Here is a 19,263-nt window from a genome sequence, read left to right on the forward strand (position 1 = left end):
TCCTGGACCTTGGACTGTTCCAATACTTGGCAACATATTCTCTCTGGACCAAAATAGGCCCCATGAGAAATTGATAGAGGTACCAATCAAATTCTAAAGCATAACAGTTCACCTGATAGAGATTAACTTCTCTTTTTTTGTTTTCATGAGTGCTGCTCTCTCTTCTTTTTCCAATTCATTCTCTAGTTGGCAGGGACATATGGGGATGTGTTCAGCCTGCGAATTGGTCAGGAATGGACGGTGGTACTAAATGGGTTTAAAACTCTGAAAGAAGCTCTGGTAACAAAAGGTGACAGCTTCGCAGACCGTCCAGATCAACCTTTACAGGAAGATATAGGAGGTGGACTAGGTAAGAGGACTGAACACTTGTTTTTTTAATCTGTTTTGTCATATGATTTGAATGCATTGCCGATTAGAATTAAGTAAACATTGCTGCACTCTTTGAAGTATACTCAGGGCAAAGTCGAGATAGTCAGACTGTCAAGAAACTGCTGATTAACGGATGAACTGATTAACCTCCTATCCTCATTTTTATTTCCATGAAAAGGTTTTTTTTAAGGATGTTCAACAGTAATTAAGCATTTTTTCGACAGTAGTTGCCCTCAAATAATTGTGAGATCTTCCTTCCCTTATTTCCTCCAGTGTTTCCTCAGGAAAATTGTGCTGAAAGTCCAAAGGAAGCATTGAGTGTCTGTTCCTAGAATTCCTTAAGTTACACTGAATTTGAACAGCTTCTTTATAGCTGTCATTTAGACATTTATAAAGGGCTGTGTGATTAATCGATTTTAAATCTAAATCGGATTTATTAATCACAATCGATGTAAAAAAAAAGGAAAATCGGAAAATCGACTTTCCTTTTAGCAGCTGGCTGCATTACAGACAGAGTTCGTCTAGTCATCTTTGTTTGGTCAAGAAAATTGTAAATGTTGTCAATTTACTAAACTCAAGGAGGATTTACAGTATCTTTCAATTGCACTTCATTCCCAATAGGGACATTTGTTTGCTATTTTTCTTTAAAAATAAAGATGAAATATTTGAAACAATTTATTCCATTGTCTTTTGTAGTTTTACCAAAAAAAAAATCGACATCGAAATCGAAAATCGGGTTTTCAGAGAAAAAAATCTGGATTTTATTTTTGTCCAAAATCGCCCAGCCCTACATTTACATAATTTTACTCACTTCCGAAGCAAGTTAATCTGTTGATCACATCTAGATGCAGCCTTTACTGGTGCTCTTAATTTGAGTGATACCTCATAAAAATAATAATGTTATTGTTTAAAAAAAAAAGATAACATTTCAAAATGCATTTCCTTATGTAGGCTGTAACAGCAACATCTTTGGAAAAAAAGATAATTTTATTAAAAATTCACTTTTTGTATAATGCCATAGCCCGTACAGTGTACAACTCTTTTTCTATCTGATCAACATGTTTCACCTTGTGCATTTCTTCTCAGGTGTGATTACCAGTAATGGAAAATTATGGAAGCAACAGCGGCGTTTTGCACTTTCAACCCTTAGGAGTTTTGGATTTGGGAAGAAGTCTCTAGAGCCCATCATCACGAAAGAATTTACAAAATGTGCTGAAGAGTTAAGAAGCTATAAAGGTACAACGTTTAACGCACAGCCAGATATTTGCTATGAGAGATTGCCCAATTTATATTTATATGCTTTCTATTTAATTTTGGAGGTAAACCATTCAGTCCTCACCTCATCCTGAACAATTCCGTCTCCAACATCATTGCCCAACTGGTTTTTGGTCATCGCTTTGAATATGGTGATAAGAAGTTTGTCAAACTGATGCTCCTTTTTAACGAAGGACTGCAAATAGAAGCTTCCATTTGGGCACAGGTAGCACATTTTCACACTGCTTTCTGCACTGTTTAAATGTTTGTTGACTTGAAACCCCAAGATTCAAAATCACATTTAACCCATTGTACTTGAGTACCAAATTGCGGAGATCATTTATTCTTAAACTGTTGTTTTTTTCTGCTCCTAAATGTTGCTCTGCCACCTCCTGGTAGAGTAAAGTTTTCTAAAATCTTTTCAGAGTAATTGTTATTCAGTATTGCTCTATTTTGTAGCAGATAGTGAAAATAAAAACAAATGTATGAATTACTCTGTTTGTAGAAACCTTTGTAGGAGCAGCTTATTGATTTAGGTCGAGGCCTGGTCTTTGCTGTTCTTCAGTATCAGGAGCTTGATTTAATATTCCGGTTCACTCTTCTGTGCAGCTCTACAACTCCTTCAGTCTGGTGATGAGATATTTACCAGGTCCACATCAGACAGTCAAACAGATCTGGATTGAAGTACAAGACTTTATAAAAGTAGAGCTGGATGAGCACAAGAAGAGCTGGGACCCCTCGGACCCAAGAGACTATATCGACTGCTACCTGAAAGAGATCCAGACGGTGAGTCATAGCAGACGCAGAATCGTACAATGTTGCTCATGAATCATCAGTCAAAAAACAACTGAGGATTTGCGGCAAGTTCATAACTGGTCGTAATTTTATTAATCCAAACATACTTTAAGTATGTCATCTAGGGCTGGGCGATTTTGGACAAAAATAAAATCCAGATTTTTTTCTCTGAAAACACGATTTTCAATTTCGATTTTTTTGGTAAAACTACAAAAGACAATGGAATAAATTGTTTCGAATATTTTATCTTTATTTTTAAAGAAAAATTGCAAACAAATTTCCCTATTGGGAATGAAGTGCAATTGAAAGATCCTGTAAATCCTCCTTGAGTTTAGTAAAGTTTTCTTGACCAAACAAAGATGACTAGACGAGCTCTGTCTGTAATGCAGCCAGCTGCAAAAAAGGAAAATCGATTTTCCGATTTTCCTTTTTTTAACATCGTCTTGATTAATAAATCCGATTTAGATTTAAAATCGATTAATCGCACAGCCCTAATGTCATCTATTAGAGATTTAAACTGAACCTGACGTGCTATATTACGTAACATTGCTTTGGGAATTACAGTATGCTGGGTGCCAATATGAAAAAAAAAAACAGTTTGTGACCTTCAGCATGACTGCAGTTATGTTTCTTTAATGCCTGTTTTGTTTTATTTGTGCAGCACACAGTTAAACCACATCACAACTCATCAGTTTTGCTATACTAACATGAGCTTTCATTATGACAACAGTCTGAAGTACAGTACAAAGATGAACTTTTCCTCTTTCCCCCACTTGCTCTCACTTGTGACAGCTGTACAATAGAGATTAAAGCCTTTTAGCGTCAGTAAATGTTGAATCATAGAATATGATGAAGGTAGCAGATGTTCAATTCTTTGCCTATGATTTGCACATTTCAACATGGGAATTTGCATCTGTTCTTAGAGTAAAGGGCAGGATGAGAGTACATTCGATGAAGCAAACCTGATCATCTGTGTTTTGGATCTGTTTGTGGCCGGCTCAGAAACCACATCCACCACCCTGCGCTGGGCTTTCCTCTACATGGCAAAGTACCCTGAGATCCAGGGTAAGAGCATTGACAGTTCAAATTCCCACTAAATAGCTTACACATGAGCATTAGTCAACAAAAAAACTTTACATTTCATGTTTCATGTAACTCGATCTCACAACAGTACGAACTGTATACAGAGCAAAAAGAAGTTGCAATTGCAAAATAAAAGCAAAAATATAGAAATAAAAAGACTGAATGAACCATCTTTCTGATGCATTTGTCTCTAGAAAATACAGAAGCAAAGCTTATAAGTAGCTTTTTAATCATATGAATTAATATCTCACCTCTTGATGATGTCCATGCTCATCATCTCAAACCCAACTGGGTGTAATTTCATGCTCACAAATGGTTTCAGAGTTTGTAATTGTACCTCAAGCTTTGTCACCTGTTGACATAAATTTGCCTGAGACATTAATGTTTGTGCATGTGAAGAAGAGGATTCGTGTGTTGCTGAAGTACTGTAGTTACAAAGCCCTAATCTGCATGTGAAAACTGACCAGTTTTCTCAGCGGTTGTTGCTCCAAAATTCTAAGTTTGATCTTGTATTTATACTTCAAATGGATCACGTGTTGACTACTCAATAACAAATCAAACTGTCCACCTTCAACCCTGCTAAATATCCTTACAGTGAAATATACATGTCAAACTAAAAACACGTACAAGTTTGAATTACAGTAAGAGTAAACTAACTGAAGGCTTCATAATGTGACATTTATGGTTCCCTTTAGATTTGAGAATATCAAAAACTGCAGCTCTCCAGACTTGTGAGGTAATCAAACCACCATCCATCTCAACTTCTACTTGATTCTCCAGCACGGCTGAAATTGACAAAAACACCAGCCTTGTGATTGGACTGTTACGGTCTAAAGACAGGAGCAAAATTAAGAATTTCAGAGTTATATCATGTGATGACGTTTTCTGCTTTATAGATAAAAACAGAAGTTTTGCTTTTACTTGCTATTTTTTTTTAAAGGCAACTTTTTTTCCACATGGTATCAAAGACCAATTTAAAACTACCAATTCTTGAATCTTATAGCAAAATAAAAAAAGGCCAAAACCAAGCTCAAAATCTGATTGGATTTAAACAGAGCCCATTGTGCTTCTTTTAACAGTGAGCATTTCAGTAACTCTCAACAACATTAAATATGTTCTTCACAGAAAAGGTCCAGGAGGAGATAGACAGAGTGATTGGACAGTCCAGAGATCCAACCATGGAGGATCGTACAAATATGCCCTACACGGATGCTGTTATCCATGAGGTCCAGAGGATGGGCAACATACTTCCTCTCAGCCTACCACACACCACCAGCAAAGATGTCCAACTGGGAGGCTACACCATTCCAAAGGTAGTTCCTTAATCTGATTAAATAAAAGATGATATTTTATGTCACAAACCACTGTGCACTCTCAAACACCTATTTTATTCATCAGGGAGTAACGGTAATTCCTAACTTAGCTTCAGCGCTGTTTGACAAGAATGAGTGGGAGATGCCTTTAACCTTCAATCCAGGAAACTTTCTGAACGAGGAGGGGAAGTTTGTGAGGCCAGCAGCTTTCATCCCTTTCTCTGCAGGTGAGGAAAAATACAATCATACGCTTTATTTGTAGTTACAAGTTTATTCTATCACAGCACACACCTAAAGGGTGTGGTTCACAGTGTAATTACAGTCACATTCCAGAGACCAGAATACGATCAGAGGTCCTTTTTTATGACTGTAACACCAGTTAATGATCATACTCTTTAGTATGACTCTTAACAAATGTTCACATATGCATCATTTACTTTACACCAGTGGTTCCCAAACTGGCGGCTGCGCCCCCTAGGGGGGGCGCGGCGATGTTGAAAGGTAGATTAATTAAAAAAAAAAAAAAAAAAAATTAAGATTATTTATTTCTTTAAGATTTTGCCTTCAACACATATGTGCAGTGAGACTGAGACATGCAATAGGGGGAAGAGAGAAGGGGAATGACATGAAGTAATGGTCTGGCCGGCGGGAATCTAACCAGGACCTGCTGCTTCAGGTCCCACAACTACCCGGTGCTACTGGAAGGAAGATGCATGTGGAAATCTCTCACCTGCAACCGGTTTGAGAGGATATGTAACATGAACAAGCCCACCCCACTCACTGAAAAGGTGTGGGGATTAAAGCTGACATTTTTGCAGAGCAATTGTTGAAATTTTGATTATTTGTTTAGCTGTTGCTGCTGTTTTTCAAAAATATGTTGAAAGTAATGCATACTGTATTGTACAGTAAAAAGGAAAAAAAGAAATGTGTTGCACACATGAAGCAAGCCCACTCACATCACTGGAAACATGTGGGGATTAAAGGTGTAATTTTTGTAGAGCAAATGTTCAGATTTTGGCTCCTGTTTGTATTGTTGTTGTTTCAATCTCTGTGAGCTGGTCAGGTTGAAAATTTATTTGTTCATATATATGAAATAAATTGCAGTCGCATTTGAATGCAAAAGATGTGTCTGTGTTGGGGTCGGGGGGGGGGGCTCGAAAATTCTGTTACGTACAAAAGGGGGGCCTGGCAAAAAAAGTTTGGGAACCACTGCTTTACACCAAACTGGACATGCTCTTGTGATAAAGGGGAACATTTTCCTAATATTCCATAACTAATTGAGCGTTATATGAATTCTCTCAGGTCATATTGGTGTGCAATAACCCTCGAAAATTAATGAAATATTGTTTTTTTTATTTATAACTGCATAATTATCTTTACACATACTAAGAGATGTGTACATGTGTATGGAAGAGTGTGTTAACATTTTTCTTTTTAGGTTGTTTTACTTTTCCTTGATGACAGTAAAACTTTCTGTTTCTGACTGTGATTGTGGTTCACTGAACAGTCTTCCTGGCTTTCTCTTTATTTCCCCGTCTCAGGCAAGAGGCTGTGTCTTGGGGAGAACCTGGCCAGAATGGAGCTTTTCCTCTTCTTCACCTCCTTCATGCAGCGTTTCACCTTCTCTATGCCTGCAGGGGTGAAACCTGTGATGGACTATTGTGCTGGACTCACTCTGAGTCCAAAGCAATATGAAATCTGCGCTGTCCCACGTCAAGAGCAGCTCTGAAGCGACTCAGTTCAAGACTGGGCGCAAACATGGTGGCACTGATCTTCAACCGTGGTCCTCAGAGCGCACCGTCCTGCATGTTTTAGGTGTTTCTCTGGTCTCACACACCTGGCACAAACTACTGGGTCACTGACAGACTCGAGTGGACCTCGACGACTACCTGATGGCAAACCATTTTGTTAAATTGGGTGTGTTGGAGCAGAGCAACATCTAAAACATTCAGGAAAAATGTGCCAGTTGTGGCCACACTGTTTAATTTTTTTTTTAAACAGTGTGGACTAAAGTGTTTTTTCTTTTACAAAATGAGAATTGTTGAAATAAAAATCATATCTGACGGACAATGGCTGAGAGAAATAAGCCAGGGTGAGAGTAAATAGCCAGTTTGGGCTGGCTATGTACGTGCTGAAAACAAATATACTCGAAATCAATTTAAGAGAACTTGCTTATCTAATTATCCAGGTTAATTAAGAGAGAGAGAGAGCCTTATTTGTTTGATTTTTACAATGTAGAAATGTTTTTTACAATGTAGAATGTTCTCAGGAAGAAAAAGAGGAAGAGAAAACAGAAAGAAAGGGACTTTACTGGGAGAAGCTAATAAATTGATGGGGATCATTGACATTGGAGACAAAAGTAAGGCAGGGCAAGACGAGGCAAGTTAATGTGAATAGCACATTTCATGTACAATGCAATTCCAATTGGTTTACATATAACAACAGTGACAGCAAGATGCAAAGGAAATATTACAAAGGTCATGTAAAATGGAATTAAAACAAGCCAATAAGATTAAAACTCTTATAGATTAATAACTCATACAGGAGCATCATAAGTTGTCTGTCTATCGAATGCCGTCTAGAAGCAATTTCTTCTGCATCTGGTGGTGCTACTCTCTGGAGATTGATCAAATCTAGAGGAACCAGATTCATTCTTTCTATCAAATAATTAAGATTACTGGCCAGGCCATAACAACAATAAATCATGCAACCATATCCTAGCATGCTAGCAACCAAGACTAGCAGCAGATGCTGACATCAACTTCCCATTCTCTTATATGTGAATGGACAGGTGGAGCTTAACACTGGATAAAACAAACTTTGTTTTTGTTTCAGCATGAGTCTTGTGTACAGAAAAATCAAAAAGATGTAGAATCACTAATGACCCTGTGCATGTTTGGACACAGGAAACTGAAACATCTGCAGTCAAACCACTTGGGATCGTTGATTTGTACTTCATTTTTCATGTAACTGGGCAAATTTAAAAAAAACTACATTTATGTTATTTGAATAAATTGCCTGTTTGCCAAATCAAACATGGGCTCAGTTGAATATTTGTTTTGTGTGTGTGATAAGGAAAGGGAACCATCCAGACAAAACACACATAGATATAAGGTAAAAGTAACAAATGTGAAAAGATAAAAATAGATGTGATAAATATACATGTGCATTGAAAAATGAAAACAGGAGTGATGAATTGTGATTTGATTAAAGCAGTTATTGAAAATGTTATACAGTCACATTTTATCATTCACAACACTGAGTGGACATATATCGTTTCAATAAAGAGGCTTCAAAGGTGAAAGTAACAAAAAAAATGATTAAAAAGAGATAAAAATGCCTCCAATTTAAAACTATAGCTAATAAAATAATGATAAATGTACACAACTTTAAAAACAGTGATAGATTGTTGGTTGATTTGATTAACTTCACCACCATTTGAAACAGCTTTTATTTTATCAATACACCATTCAACAATCATTGTTACCTGTGTATTCCACCTCTGACTCAATTACAATTACTTAACTTGCTTAGTTACGAGTTACTTTACAGTTACATACTGTATATCCATCCACTATTGCTTTATCCTATCTGCTTCATCCTTTGCAGGTGTAATATTGACGAGGCTTGACAACCGTGCTTTGTTGCTACGTCTTTTACTTACTCACGTGCATCAACTTACAAGTCAGAACGACATTAACAACTTTGAAGGTGTTTATATTCTAGAGACAAATGCTAGCATGTTATGTGTATGGGCTGCAAATCCTTAGATAGATACTATATTACATTAGGTTGTCACATAACTTGGTGAAGCTGTCATTTGGCAAACACTCAGCAGTAATTCACAACTTGATCAAGAGAAAAAAAAAAGGGTCTGAAAGCGTTATTTTCTGATCACATGGACAGTTTCAGATTTCAGTTTCAGATTTCACTGATGCACAGAGCAGAGCTGGGGATTCTGGACAAGCAATTGCACATTTCACAGTGCAGTTGATGGTGGTTTGCAAGCAGACAAGTGAAGAGGCAATTTACATTACATATCCATCCCCTTTTCCAGGATCTTTCAAATATTTCAGAACAAGGGTCACTTGATGGAGTTTCTGGAGGTATTTGGTACTTTACCGAGACAGTGGCAGTCAGATTTGTTGGTCTCCACAGAGCTGACTAGTATACTGCGTTGCCAGCTCTGTATGTCATGGCGCTTGGAGCCCCCGCAGCTGTGAAACAACGTGAAGATTTTCCTCAGAACAGCCTTCCTCAGGAGGATGTATACCCAGGGATCCAGGATCTGGTTCCATGTGGCCATACGAACCATCATCAGCAGACTGACACGTGTTGGCTCCTCTTTAACTCGAGTAGTAAGAATGATGATGTGGACCTGGTGGAGTGTATTTATAGAATAAAGAAACATTATGAAAATAAGTAAATGTGAATAACAAAACTGCAAAAAAACTTTTGAACTGACATTGATGGGTAAATTGTTCAACAAATAGCTTTTTCTCACCTAAGTTTATAGTCATATTCATGAGGAGAAGCTGTTTGCTTTCCAGCTACTCTGATGGAAATGGATGATATCTGTCATTGGCTACCAGTTTATTTAGAATCTCATCAATCATCTTTAAGGTTTTGTGGAGTTAGTGTTCAGACCAGACCAGGCAGACTTTCAGTCCTGCATGCATCAATGTGCTCCAGGTGCATTGATGCATGTACTGTACCAACCACTGCATACCAAGAACAGGTCAAAACACCAGCTGTTTGCTTAAGCCAAACATAAGCCAAACATGTACTTGTTAAAGTTACTCAGCTCCAAAAAACCTGTTTGTGTTTCCTGTTTAAAGGTCAGCAAAGTTAAGTTACGTGACAAGGTAAATGTAAATTGACTGTATTCATATGTGACGTTTCCAGTTTTGATGACCAACAACAAGTCATATTATTTTTAAAATAAGAATGATTGTGTCCTTTTATTCACAAAGTCAAGTTTACCAAAAGTGCTGAGTAGCTATCACAAGCCATAGACTGCAATGCAGGGATAAAACCATGCCTCTAATTATGCACACATTTGTGGGTTATAATTTTAAGTAATGAGTTTTTTGTCAGTCAGTAATAGCTGACTAAAGATGACACATTCGCACGGGAATAAAATGTTCTGGGGACCTGCGATAATGATAATTACGGTGGATATCTGAGATTTCGGTCCAGTGCAAATGTGCCATGTCTTTGATTTGTTAAAAAAATCCACCTCAAATTACCCATGCTATTTTAGCAAACACTGACATCATGAGGTCATTTTAATCCCGCGTGAATGTGCATGTCAATAATTTGGTTTCATGCAGGCAGGAGTCATTAAAAAAAAAAAGAAAAAGATTGGTGTTTTTTCTGCCTCTTTCCTGGCGTAATTATGACAGATGAAGTACATCGTGTGATATATCCACACACACTTGACTTGTATGGTTGTGGGTGTATATATGTATGTGGAAACGCGTGTATATATGAATGGAAACAAGTACATGTGTATATGTATGCTTTAATGTGTGTAGAAATATCTCTGAGTAAAAATGATGGTAATGAATAAGATTGTACACGGGTGTATATAAATTCACATTGTAAATAATGTATGATTTTACTTATAGATGAATACAGGGACTCAGGGTAAATAACTCAGGTGAATAACACTCGGGTATACCACAATTTATATTTATAAAATTCTTACTATTCATTTGTGCAACCTTTAACTGTGTCAAGTTTTTTTCTTTTCTTTAATAACGAGGGTCCAATTGAAAAAAATAGTATTGAGTTCAAGGGGTAGGAGTTCATAAGTTTTTTAATTCTTTGTACTCATTTTTCGATCATAACACATTTGCTATTATATTTATTAATTCTCATCTACTTTGTTTACAATGGTACATTTATTATTTAGTGATTATTATTGTTCTTTTTTATGTTATTGATTTGTTCTGCTGTTTTATTTATTGGTTTATTTATTTTGTGCTTATGTTCGAAATAAAAGATATCAAATCAAATTTAAAAAAAGCTGAAATATTTATATATTTTGTTTTTTCTTATGTGTGCATTTTCGTCAAGACCTGTATATATTTTGTTTTCCTTTTCCTTATACATGCATTCCTTATTTTTACATTTCTTGGTCTCCACTTTTTACTTGACCGTATACATTTCTGCCTAAAGTCAAGACTATTGCACAACGCGCGGTGACACATAATAAACACACACAACCCTCACATTAGTTATTAGTATATAATGCTGCTCTCACTAGCTTTTTTGTTTACACAGTCAGCCCTCACTGAAGACTGAATATTGTCTAATGGGTGAATTTGTAATGATCCATTAATGTTATGTGGTGTGTGTGGTCACAAGGACATTATAAAACCAACAAAGCAGCTAGTGTATTATTTAGTCTTTAGTCTTTGGGTTGCGTAATAGTCTCGATTTTTGACCCGATCCTGCTTCTTCCCGTTTATTGAACTATATTGGAGGAGCCTGACCAAGAAGGGCAGCCCTCCTCATCTGCATAAAGAGGCAGAAATGCATAGGTCAAGTAAAAAAGACAGGGAATGTAAAAAACAAGTTATGCATGTATAAGGAAAAAGAAAAAGAAAATATATATATTTCAGCTTTTATTTTTAATTATATTAATTTTGGTCCTCCATAGCATAGCATGCCACTCCAGGGATAAATGTCTGTAAATTACATTAAAGCACATACGTATTCAGTGTGAGTGCATTAAACTAAATGTTCGAGTATAACTTTAATATTACTGTAGGTATAGGTAATTTATTTGTTATTTAGAACATTTGGAGAAATCTGTTGCAAATCGCGTGGCTTGGAAATACTTTTTTTCTTCTTAAAGTGCGTAAATGTACGGAGCCCCTCTGGTGACATTTGAAAAAAATAAAATAACTCGTGGCCACGCATTAATAACTCGTGGCCACGAGTTATTAATACATGGCCACGAGATAATCAATGCGTGGCCACGAGATAATTAATGCGTGGCCACGCATTATTTTATTTTTTTCAAATGTCACCAGAGGGGCTCCGTATATTACTACACTCGCCATGACAATACTCTTGCTCTTTAATATAAATAGACTATAATTACCGTTATTAATGATGAATAACCATCCCACCAAGGAAGTTGCATCCACGAAGTCCAGACAGTAGGTTATAATGCAATCCACGAGTTATTAATGCATGGCCACGCATTAATAACTCATGGCCACGCATTAATAACTCGTGGCCACGCATTAATTATCTCGTGGCCACGCATTGATTATCTCGTGGCCACGCATTAATTTATTTTTTTCAAATGTCACCAGAGGGGCTCCGTATAAATGAGCCATGGATGATAAATACATTCATTTGATTCTCAACATCTCAGCTAGCAGGGACATTGCACCAGGACAGCCTTTCACAAATGCGTAATTTCTTATACTGTATTTGGTCAAAGCTGAAGGGTGACTGCGGATCTCTTACCAGCAACGGGCCCCAGCACACACAGGACACCAGCATGATTGCCAGAAGCTGGCAGATCATCTCTATGTGATAAGGGGCTACTCTGCAGTGTTGCTTGTTGCGCAACTTGCCCTGCAGCAAAACACAACTTGCAAGTGTGTTACAAATAATGGAGAGAAGCAATGCCAGTAACCCCAGCACAGAGAAAAGCAGAGGCAGCAGCACATCCAGCCAGTCTTTGGGTTGTTTCATACGGAAGAAGCACCAGCTCCGGGAGCTCTGAATCCCGTACGGCCTCCCCAGAAGCACAGGCAACAAAGCCACGAGAGCAGCGAGCAGCCAGCTGAGCCCAAGCAGCCTTTTAACGTGGTGGGGAACCAAAGCTGTGGAGTGGAAGATGGGCCTGGTGACTCCAATACAGCGCTCCACCGCCATAACGCTTCCAAGGAACAGGGGGCTCAACCCATAGAACACGATGCACATCCCAAAAATGCTGCACACTATTCCGTGAGGATCAAAGGTCTCCCACTTCCTTTGGGAACGGTAGACATAAAGCACCAGGGAGCCATTGATGAGGTGACCCAACAGGTCGGTGATCACCAAGCTGCTGGCAAAAAATAGGAAGGCTGCCTTGGACCTGATGCGTACACGGTGGTAGGATTTGACCAGAATGAAGAGAGCGATGCTGTTGGAGAAGATGCCTACAGTCATGGAGATGACAGACGCTGTCGCAGACATTTCTTTGTGGCAGCAGGTGTTGTTGGTGGTTCTGACCTCTGGTCTTAAGCCAGTATCTGAGCTCCCATTGGCTGACATGACTGGATTTAAAGATGAGGGAGAAGACAAAGGAAACTGTATGATTCACTTGAAACGACATAAAAGCTTTAAACAAACTTGGAACAAATGCTATACATATTCTTAACAAATTCCGACCATTAAGTAGTATTTCTGGATGAACTTTGTGATGGTGGATGCAACAGCACACAGAAAGCATTAATTGGCTACCATAACGAACGAACATGCTTTCGCAGATTAATTAAGGGAGTCATTCTTAAACGTTATCTATATGCTCGCTTTTGACACCGCGGTTGAATTGGTTTGATATTGGATATTGGATATTATGAATTCAACACCCATAAAACTTGTGATACATACCACTGATTTTGGTCAAACCACTTGTTATGTGTTCATGGTCATCTAGACTATATATCACAAAACAGTAATTATTAAAAAATCATATATATGGGCATATATATCGGCTGATTTAAAAATCATATGGGCTGATTTAATGTGGTTTAATGAATTCAACACCCATAAAACTTGTGATACATACCACTGATTTTGGTCATATTGCTTGTGATGCGTTCATGGTCATCTAGACTATATATCACAAGAGAGTAATTATTATAAAATCATATTATGGCTGATTTAATGAGGTTTAATTAATTCAAAACTCATAAAACTTGTGATACATAACACCGATTGTTTTCATTAAACCTCATTAAATCAGCCCATATATATGATTTTTAAATCAGCCCATATATATGCCCATATATATGATTTTTTAATAATTACTGTTTTTTTGATATACAGTATAGTCTAGATGACCATGAACACATCACAAGTGGTTTGACCAAAATCAGTGGTATGTATCACAAGTTTTATGCGTGTTGAATTCATAATATCCAATATCCAATATAGAACCAATTCAACCGCGGTGCTTTTGACCAAAATCATGTAAATCTTTTCCTACCTCAGGAATGGGCTCCTGTCCGTCAGCCAGCTTCTTTTAAGTCTCTCTCTTTTGGGATAGTTAACTGAAGCAAAGCGGCATTTTGTCAGCTCGTCAGGAAAAGCCAGTGATCGTCTCTGCTCTCCTCCAGACGCGTCTCCTGTTCCTCAGCAGGTGCCGCGCTCAGCGCTCACAGCGCAGGATCAGCGCAAACTCAACTGCATCCCTCAAACTTTATGGTATGTAAAAAATAACCACCTCCTTTTTCTTCATGTGTTGACACCCTGTTTTAACAATTAAGATGAAAAGCAACCGAGCTAGACTTCAGTGCTACCAAAATATATAACGTTCAATGCTGTAATTGCGCAGTATGCCGTACACTGAAAAAAAGAAATCTATAAGCGCATGTCAATATAACATATTTAAATCTGATATCAACAATTAAAAATGAAGTTTGTTGCTTTACATGAATACATCTAGTTTTGAACTTAATCTGCATTTGTTCAATTTGTTCAAAATGTGCATTTTTTCCTTAACAAGCAGTATTTATGTAATCCCAGGCAATCTTTTCATTTACACACAACAAGCAATGATCTTGTTGTATTTACCTTTCCTTTAACAATTTTAATCTATTGGGCAGATTGACCAACGTTTAGATGAAACATGCTTTATTTGTTTAAGTAGGTCACCACAGTAAAAAATATCTTGCTTGATCTACTTTAAAAAAATTAAAAAATTCCGCATGAGATTTTTATGTAGATCAAGAAAGACTAGTCTTTGTATAAACTACTTAATTTTTAGTATGTACAAAATTAATTTGCAAGTAAAGTCAACTTAATTTTGATAAATAAAGTAAACTTAACACAACTAAGTTTACTGTACTTGTAAAATGTATTATTTACATACAAAAAATTAAGTAGTTTATACAAAGATAGTCTTTCTTGATCTAATAATCTCATGTAAAAAGTTGACTTATTTTATTTAAGTAGATCAAGCACAATATTTGTATCAGTGTAGTAAAGCCTTTGTTTACGTTTCTGTATGGTGTAACACCAAAGAAAAGTCTGTCTAGGAAATAAATATATAATTATACATTTGGTAATCACAGTCAATTAAAGTTTAAATAGTATTTTTCATTACCTACAGCACTTCACAGACCTTATTGTTGGTGGCATGCACCCGAGAGGAAGAAATACTGTAGCCATACAGTGAAATGTGCAACACATCCAGCTAACACAGAGTTGCGTGTGTATTCAATTATTCTGCTGTTCTCATTGTGAACACACAACGTCCTGTTTTTCAGTCCGATTCAAAAATACTATCAATGTCCCGTGGGAAATGTATTGTTTCTTATATATGGTTGTGTTATAATAATGAACAGTTTCTCTTTCTTTTTAATTTGGAGTGCTGATCACCAATTGCAGGTACAGATTGCTGATGCAATCCTCTCACCTGACATCACACTCTCAAGTGTAGTGGCAGGCTCTACAAGCAGCAGAGAGGCTGGTAACAAGGTGAAGGCAAGCACAGGCATTGGTCCACAATCACATTCTTTTGTTGGCTGCATCAAAAAGAGCTGCTCTAGACGGACTGCATCAGGGTTGAGAAGGAGCCGGAAGGAAATTGAATCAAATGGGAAAATAACCTATAATTCAAGCTTTTTGCTGGCAGCAGAGCTGACTCCTTCATGTGGCCATCTAATCACAAAGAAGACACCAAGACTCACCGGGAGGAAACATTCTGTCTCAGTTCTTTTTCCTCCTCCCATCGTGTCTTTTCTCTGCCTTTCATGCAATCTCTACCATCCTGACCCAAACTGTTAATAGAGCCGAGCTGCTGGGAGAGAATGAAAGCTGAAAAATGTGTCAAAGCTATTACGTCCACGGACAAGAACTCATTAAAGCAGTGGGAGAACCACCATGTACTCCAGTGACAACCAGATACTTCACACGTGTGTTCATGCAAAACAGAAAATTGTAGTGCAGGGTCACTTCACAAAAATGGCAATTTGGAAAAAAAGACAAGTGTATGAAAGTGTTTATTTCACTCTTGGCTAAAGATTTTACTTAAATGGGGCATACAGTTTGGACATAAAAACCAAAATCTGAAACAGTTTGAATAAAATGGAAATTGCAAACATTAAAGATGATGTCAGCTTTGATTCTTATGATGATTTTATACAAAAGTACTTGGCTGAGTCTTTCAGGAGAAGTGAGTTTAAGAGGTCATGTGACTTTCTTACATCACAAAGGTTTAACTCTGAGTATTCCTGTCAGTCTTGGAGATTTTACAAGACATTGTTTAAAATATATAAACTTGAAAAGAATAGATGGTGAAGAAATTCTTATTTTCCTGTCAAAAAGCTGACATGTGGTATCTTGGGAGACTTATTATTTTGATTAAAATTATTGACACATGCAGAACAAGTTACGCCACTTTCAGAAATGGCCCTCTCCATCCTCCAAAATACTTAATCAGGACCTCTTAACATAACTTTCATAAGGTTAGATTTACCAGGACCACAGACAACTGATGCAGTTAGAAAAAGCGCACTGACTGCTTTGAATAGCTTTTATGTTTGTTCATTTTTCATTTAAAGTGTATTTCAGACATTCAGGTCTGCATCATCATGACTACAACTGGTTATCTGATGCACAAATCCAGACTTGGAGAACATAGGTCTCACTGACTTCAATACTGCTTTGTGAAATCATTCTGAACACGAGTTCTGCACTGGATCCTGGATCGTTGCAAATGATTTCTGGTGTGTTACTCTCATTTTCTGTTCGGCTTAACTTCCTCATCTTGTTTTCCTTCATTTTCCCTTTTCTCTGTCCCTTCATTTCGCATTTTTTCCTTCCTCTCTTTCTGAAATCAGGAAATTACACTCCTGGCAATTAGAGCAAATACGTGAGAGAGAGAGAAAGGTGCTTTGTGTCATCTGGACAGAGGAAGGAAAATAGGTAGACTCAAGGTAGGAATGAGGAAGTTCAGGAGAGTATGCATAAAGAAAGGCCAGCAAAGAAGAAGTGGGCAATATTACAAAAAAAAAACAAAAAACCCAAAAACTGTGAGCAAAGAATGAGGTAGCAAACCAGGAGCTTTATGATGCGGGAGAAAGAAAATAAACACTTCTGACAACTGCTGAGACGGAAATGGTTTTGTGACAGTTTAGGGTGATTATAGATAGAGAGAGAAATGTCATTGTAAATGAGGAGACTGTATGATGGAAAGTGTATTTTGGAGAACTGTTGAATGAATAAAATGAGAGACTAGTGTTGCAGGTGCACCTGTAGACCAACTAAATTCCTTAACAACATTTCAGAAAGAGAAAGAATGTGAAAATGGAAATGTGCTCTACACTTTGAGAGCTCCACGGTTTTGGACAACAATTAATTTATAGGATTTGTAGGGCGCTTGACCCGCTTTGTATGTCAACATCCCAGTAAACAAGGGAAACGGGTTAAGAACTTTAGAAACAGTGCTCCTGTGTTTTCTTGATTTTACACATACATATAACCTTACCTTTATCCAAAGGTAGAAACAGCTCAACCTGTAGAGTTTGCAGAGGTGTCAAAAGTATTCACATTCATTACTCAAGTAGAAGTATAGATACTAGAGTTTAAAAATACTTCTGTAGAAGTGGAAGTATCAACTCAAGTTTTTTACTTGAGTAAAAGTATAAAAGTACTGGTTTCAAAACTACTTAAAGTATAAAAGTAAAAGTAATGTAAGGGGGAAAAAAGCCATTAAGGACAAAAGCCATTGAAAATGAATGTATCTTAGTATAATGTAAATATATTAAAGAACCATATATGTGTACTATTGAGCATTAACATGTGTTTCAGAGAGCAGGAGATATGATAACTAGTTGCCTATAAGTATTGTAATGGTGCAAAAAGTCAAACTTCAGAGGCATGTTATCATTTATCCTAACCTTTATTGGAATGTACATCCAAGTTTAGTTGCAGGAATCTGAGGGAACGGATGTAAGAACAAAACTGGACAAGAACATCTGAAACAACCACAACCAAATTCACTCTATCCGGATGGAGCAATTTAACTGGATAGTTTTTTTTTAAAGGCCGAAATGAAATAGAGTAACGAGGCTGTTTTTAAAATGTAAGGAGTAAAAAGTACAGATAATTGCGTGAAAATGTAAGGAGTAAAAGTAAAAAGTCGTCTGAAAAATAATTACTCCAGTGAAGTATAGATAACCAAAATTTCTACTTAAGTAAGGTAACGAAGTATTTGTACTTCGTTACTTGACACCTCTGAGAGTTTGTCATGTGATATATTGGGGAGCTACCAGAAGAATCAAAAAGGTAAGTCATCCAACCATCCATCCATCCATCCATCCATCCATCCATCCATCCATCCATCCATCCATCATCCATCCATCCATCCATCCATCCATCCATCCATCCATCCATCCATCCATCCATCCATCCATCATCCATCCATCCATCCATCCATCCATCCATCCATCCATCCATCCATCCATCCATGAATCCTTCCCAGCTGTTTTCATCCGATTCAACCAGGGAAAAAAATCTGATTTGTTTCAAAAAAATGATAAAAGTTACAAATATCCAAGGTGCTAGCAGAAGTCTCCTTCCAGACAGCCAAGCGTGCATGAGTGACTAAAGTATATCGCTACAGAAACACAAGCACTTCATTAAGGCAGGTTCTGTACTTTCTTTTCCCTTTCTTGCTACAAACTGTGCACTCCCTTTAACACCCTTTAACATACAGGCACGAATAAACACACACACACACACACACCACACACACATGTGTGAAGAACGTGTGGGTGGCTATTCACTGTCCATTGCCGAAGGGTTTTTTATTTATTATTATGTGCCCAACTCTGTTGTGGTTTCCCTACATGTTCAAAGAACAATGTCTCATGAGCGTAAATGCTTCTCAGCATCCACACAATAACGTTAAAAGCATAAACAAGGAGATCCCACGAGATGGCAGTGCAGGATCAGAGCACTCTGTCGGATACTTTGACAATTCGTTTGATAAATTCTAGCAGTAAAGAAAAGACTGGACGAGTAAAAGATGTATTAAATGATTAGATGAAGATATATTTCACGCAAACTTTTAAATACGTACCATACCAAAGAAAAAGGAGGCATGGGACTTCCGAAATTAAATAATTATTACCGTGCAGCACAATTAAGACCAATAATTATGTGGTGTGACAAGGACTATAATGCAAAGTGGAAAGATATTGAGAAGGTG

At 37.3% G+C, this 19,263-nt stretch overlaps 2 protein-coding genes across 3 annotated transcripts in view; one reads left to right on the forward strand and one right to left on the reverse strand.

The window, feature by feature from the left end:
• The window catches only part of LOC133458083 (cytochrome P450 2J6-like), an 8,044-nt gene extending 195 nt beyond the window's left edge, over nt 1–7,849 (forward strand). Inside the window, exons 1-9 of one of the 2 annotated variants that reach the window (XM_061737616.1) lie at nt 1–79; nt 187–349; nt 1,456–1,605; nt 1,689–1,849; nt 2,233–2,409; nt 3,342–3,483; nt 4,627–4,814; nt 4,900–5,041; nt 6,356–7,849. The exon at nt 1–79 is cut by the window's left edge and continues 195 nt beyond it. In XM_061737616.1, the coding sequence (XP_061593600.1) occupies nt 1–79; nt 187–349; nt 1,456–1,605; nt 1,689–1,849; nt 2,233–2,409; nt 3,342–3,483; nt 4,627–4,814; nt 4,900–5,041; nt 6,356–6,543 (1,390 nt within the window). In that variant the 3' untranslated portion in view covers nt 6,544–7,849. Of the gene's footprint in view, nt 80–186; nt 350–1,455; nt 1,606–1,688; nt 1,850–2,232; nt 2,410–3,341; nt 3,484–4,626; nt 4,815–4,899; nt 5,042–5,490; nt 5,892–6,355 lie in introns of those variants that run through there. The other variant, XM_061737617.1, reaches the window with a different exon arrangement.
• A 1,049-nt stretch (nt 7,850–8,898) lies between these two features.
• ptgfr (prostaglandin F receptor (FP)) lies at nt 8,899–13,097 on the reverse strand. Its single transcript, XM_061738949.1, has 2 exons — nt 12,303–13,097; nt 8,899–9,192 (listed from the first exon to the last, which is right to left on the reverse strand). The coding sequence occupies exons 1-2, from the start codon at nt 13,095–13,097 to the stop codon at nt 8,899–8,901; spliced, it is 1,089 nt and encodes a 362-aa protein (XP_061594933.1).
• Between the last annotated feature and the right edge of the window lie 6,166 nt (nt 13,098–19,263).

This window comes from Cololabis saira, chromosome 13, assembly GCF_033807715.1.
Source record: "Cololabis saira isolate AMF1-May2022 chromosome 13, fColSai1.1, whole genome shotgun sequence".
Lineage (NCBI taxonomy): Eukaryota > Metazoa > Chordata > Actinopteri > Beloniformes > Belonidae > Cololabis > Cololabis saira.

Excerpts from the sequence above, each read along its gene's own strand:
- ptgfr (XM_061738949.1), bottom strand. The coding sequence starts at position 13,097 with ATGTCAGCCAATGGGAGCTCAGATACTGGCTTAAGACCAGAGGTCAGA. Across the intron at positions 9,193-12,302 it reads TGTGCTGGGGCCCGTTGCTG|GTCCACATCATCATTCTTAC; the intron begins GTAAGAGATCCG and ends ACACTCCACCAG.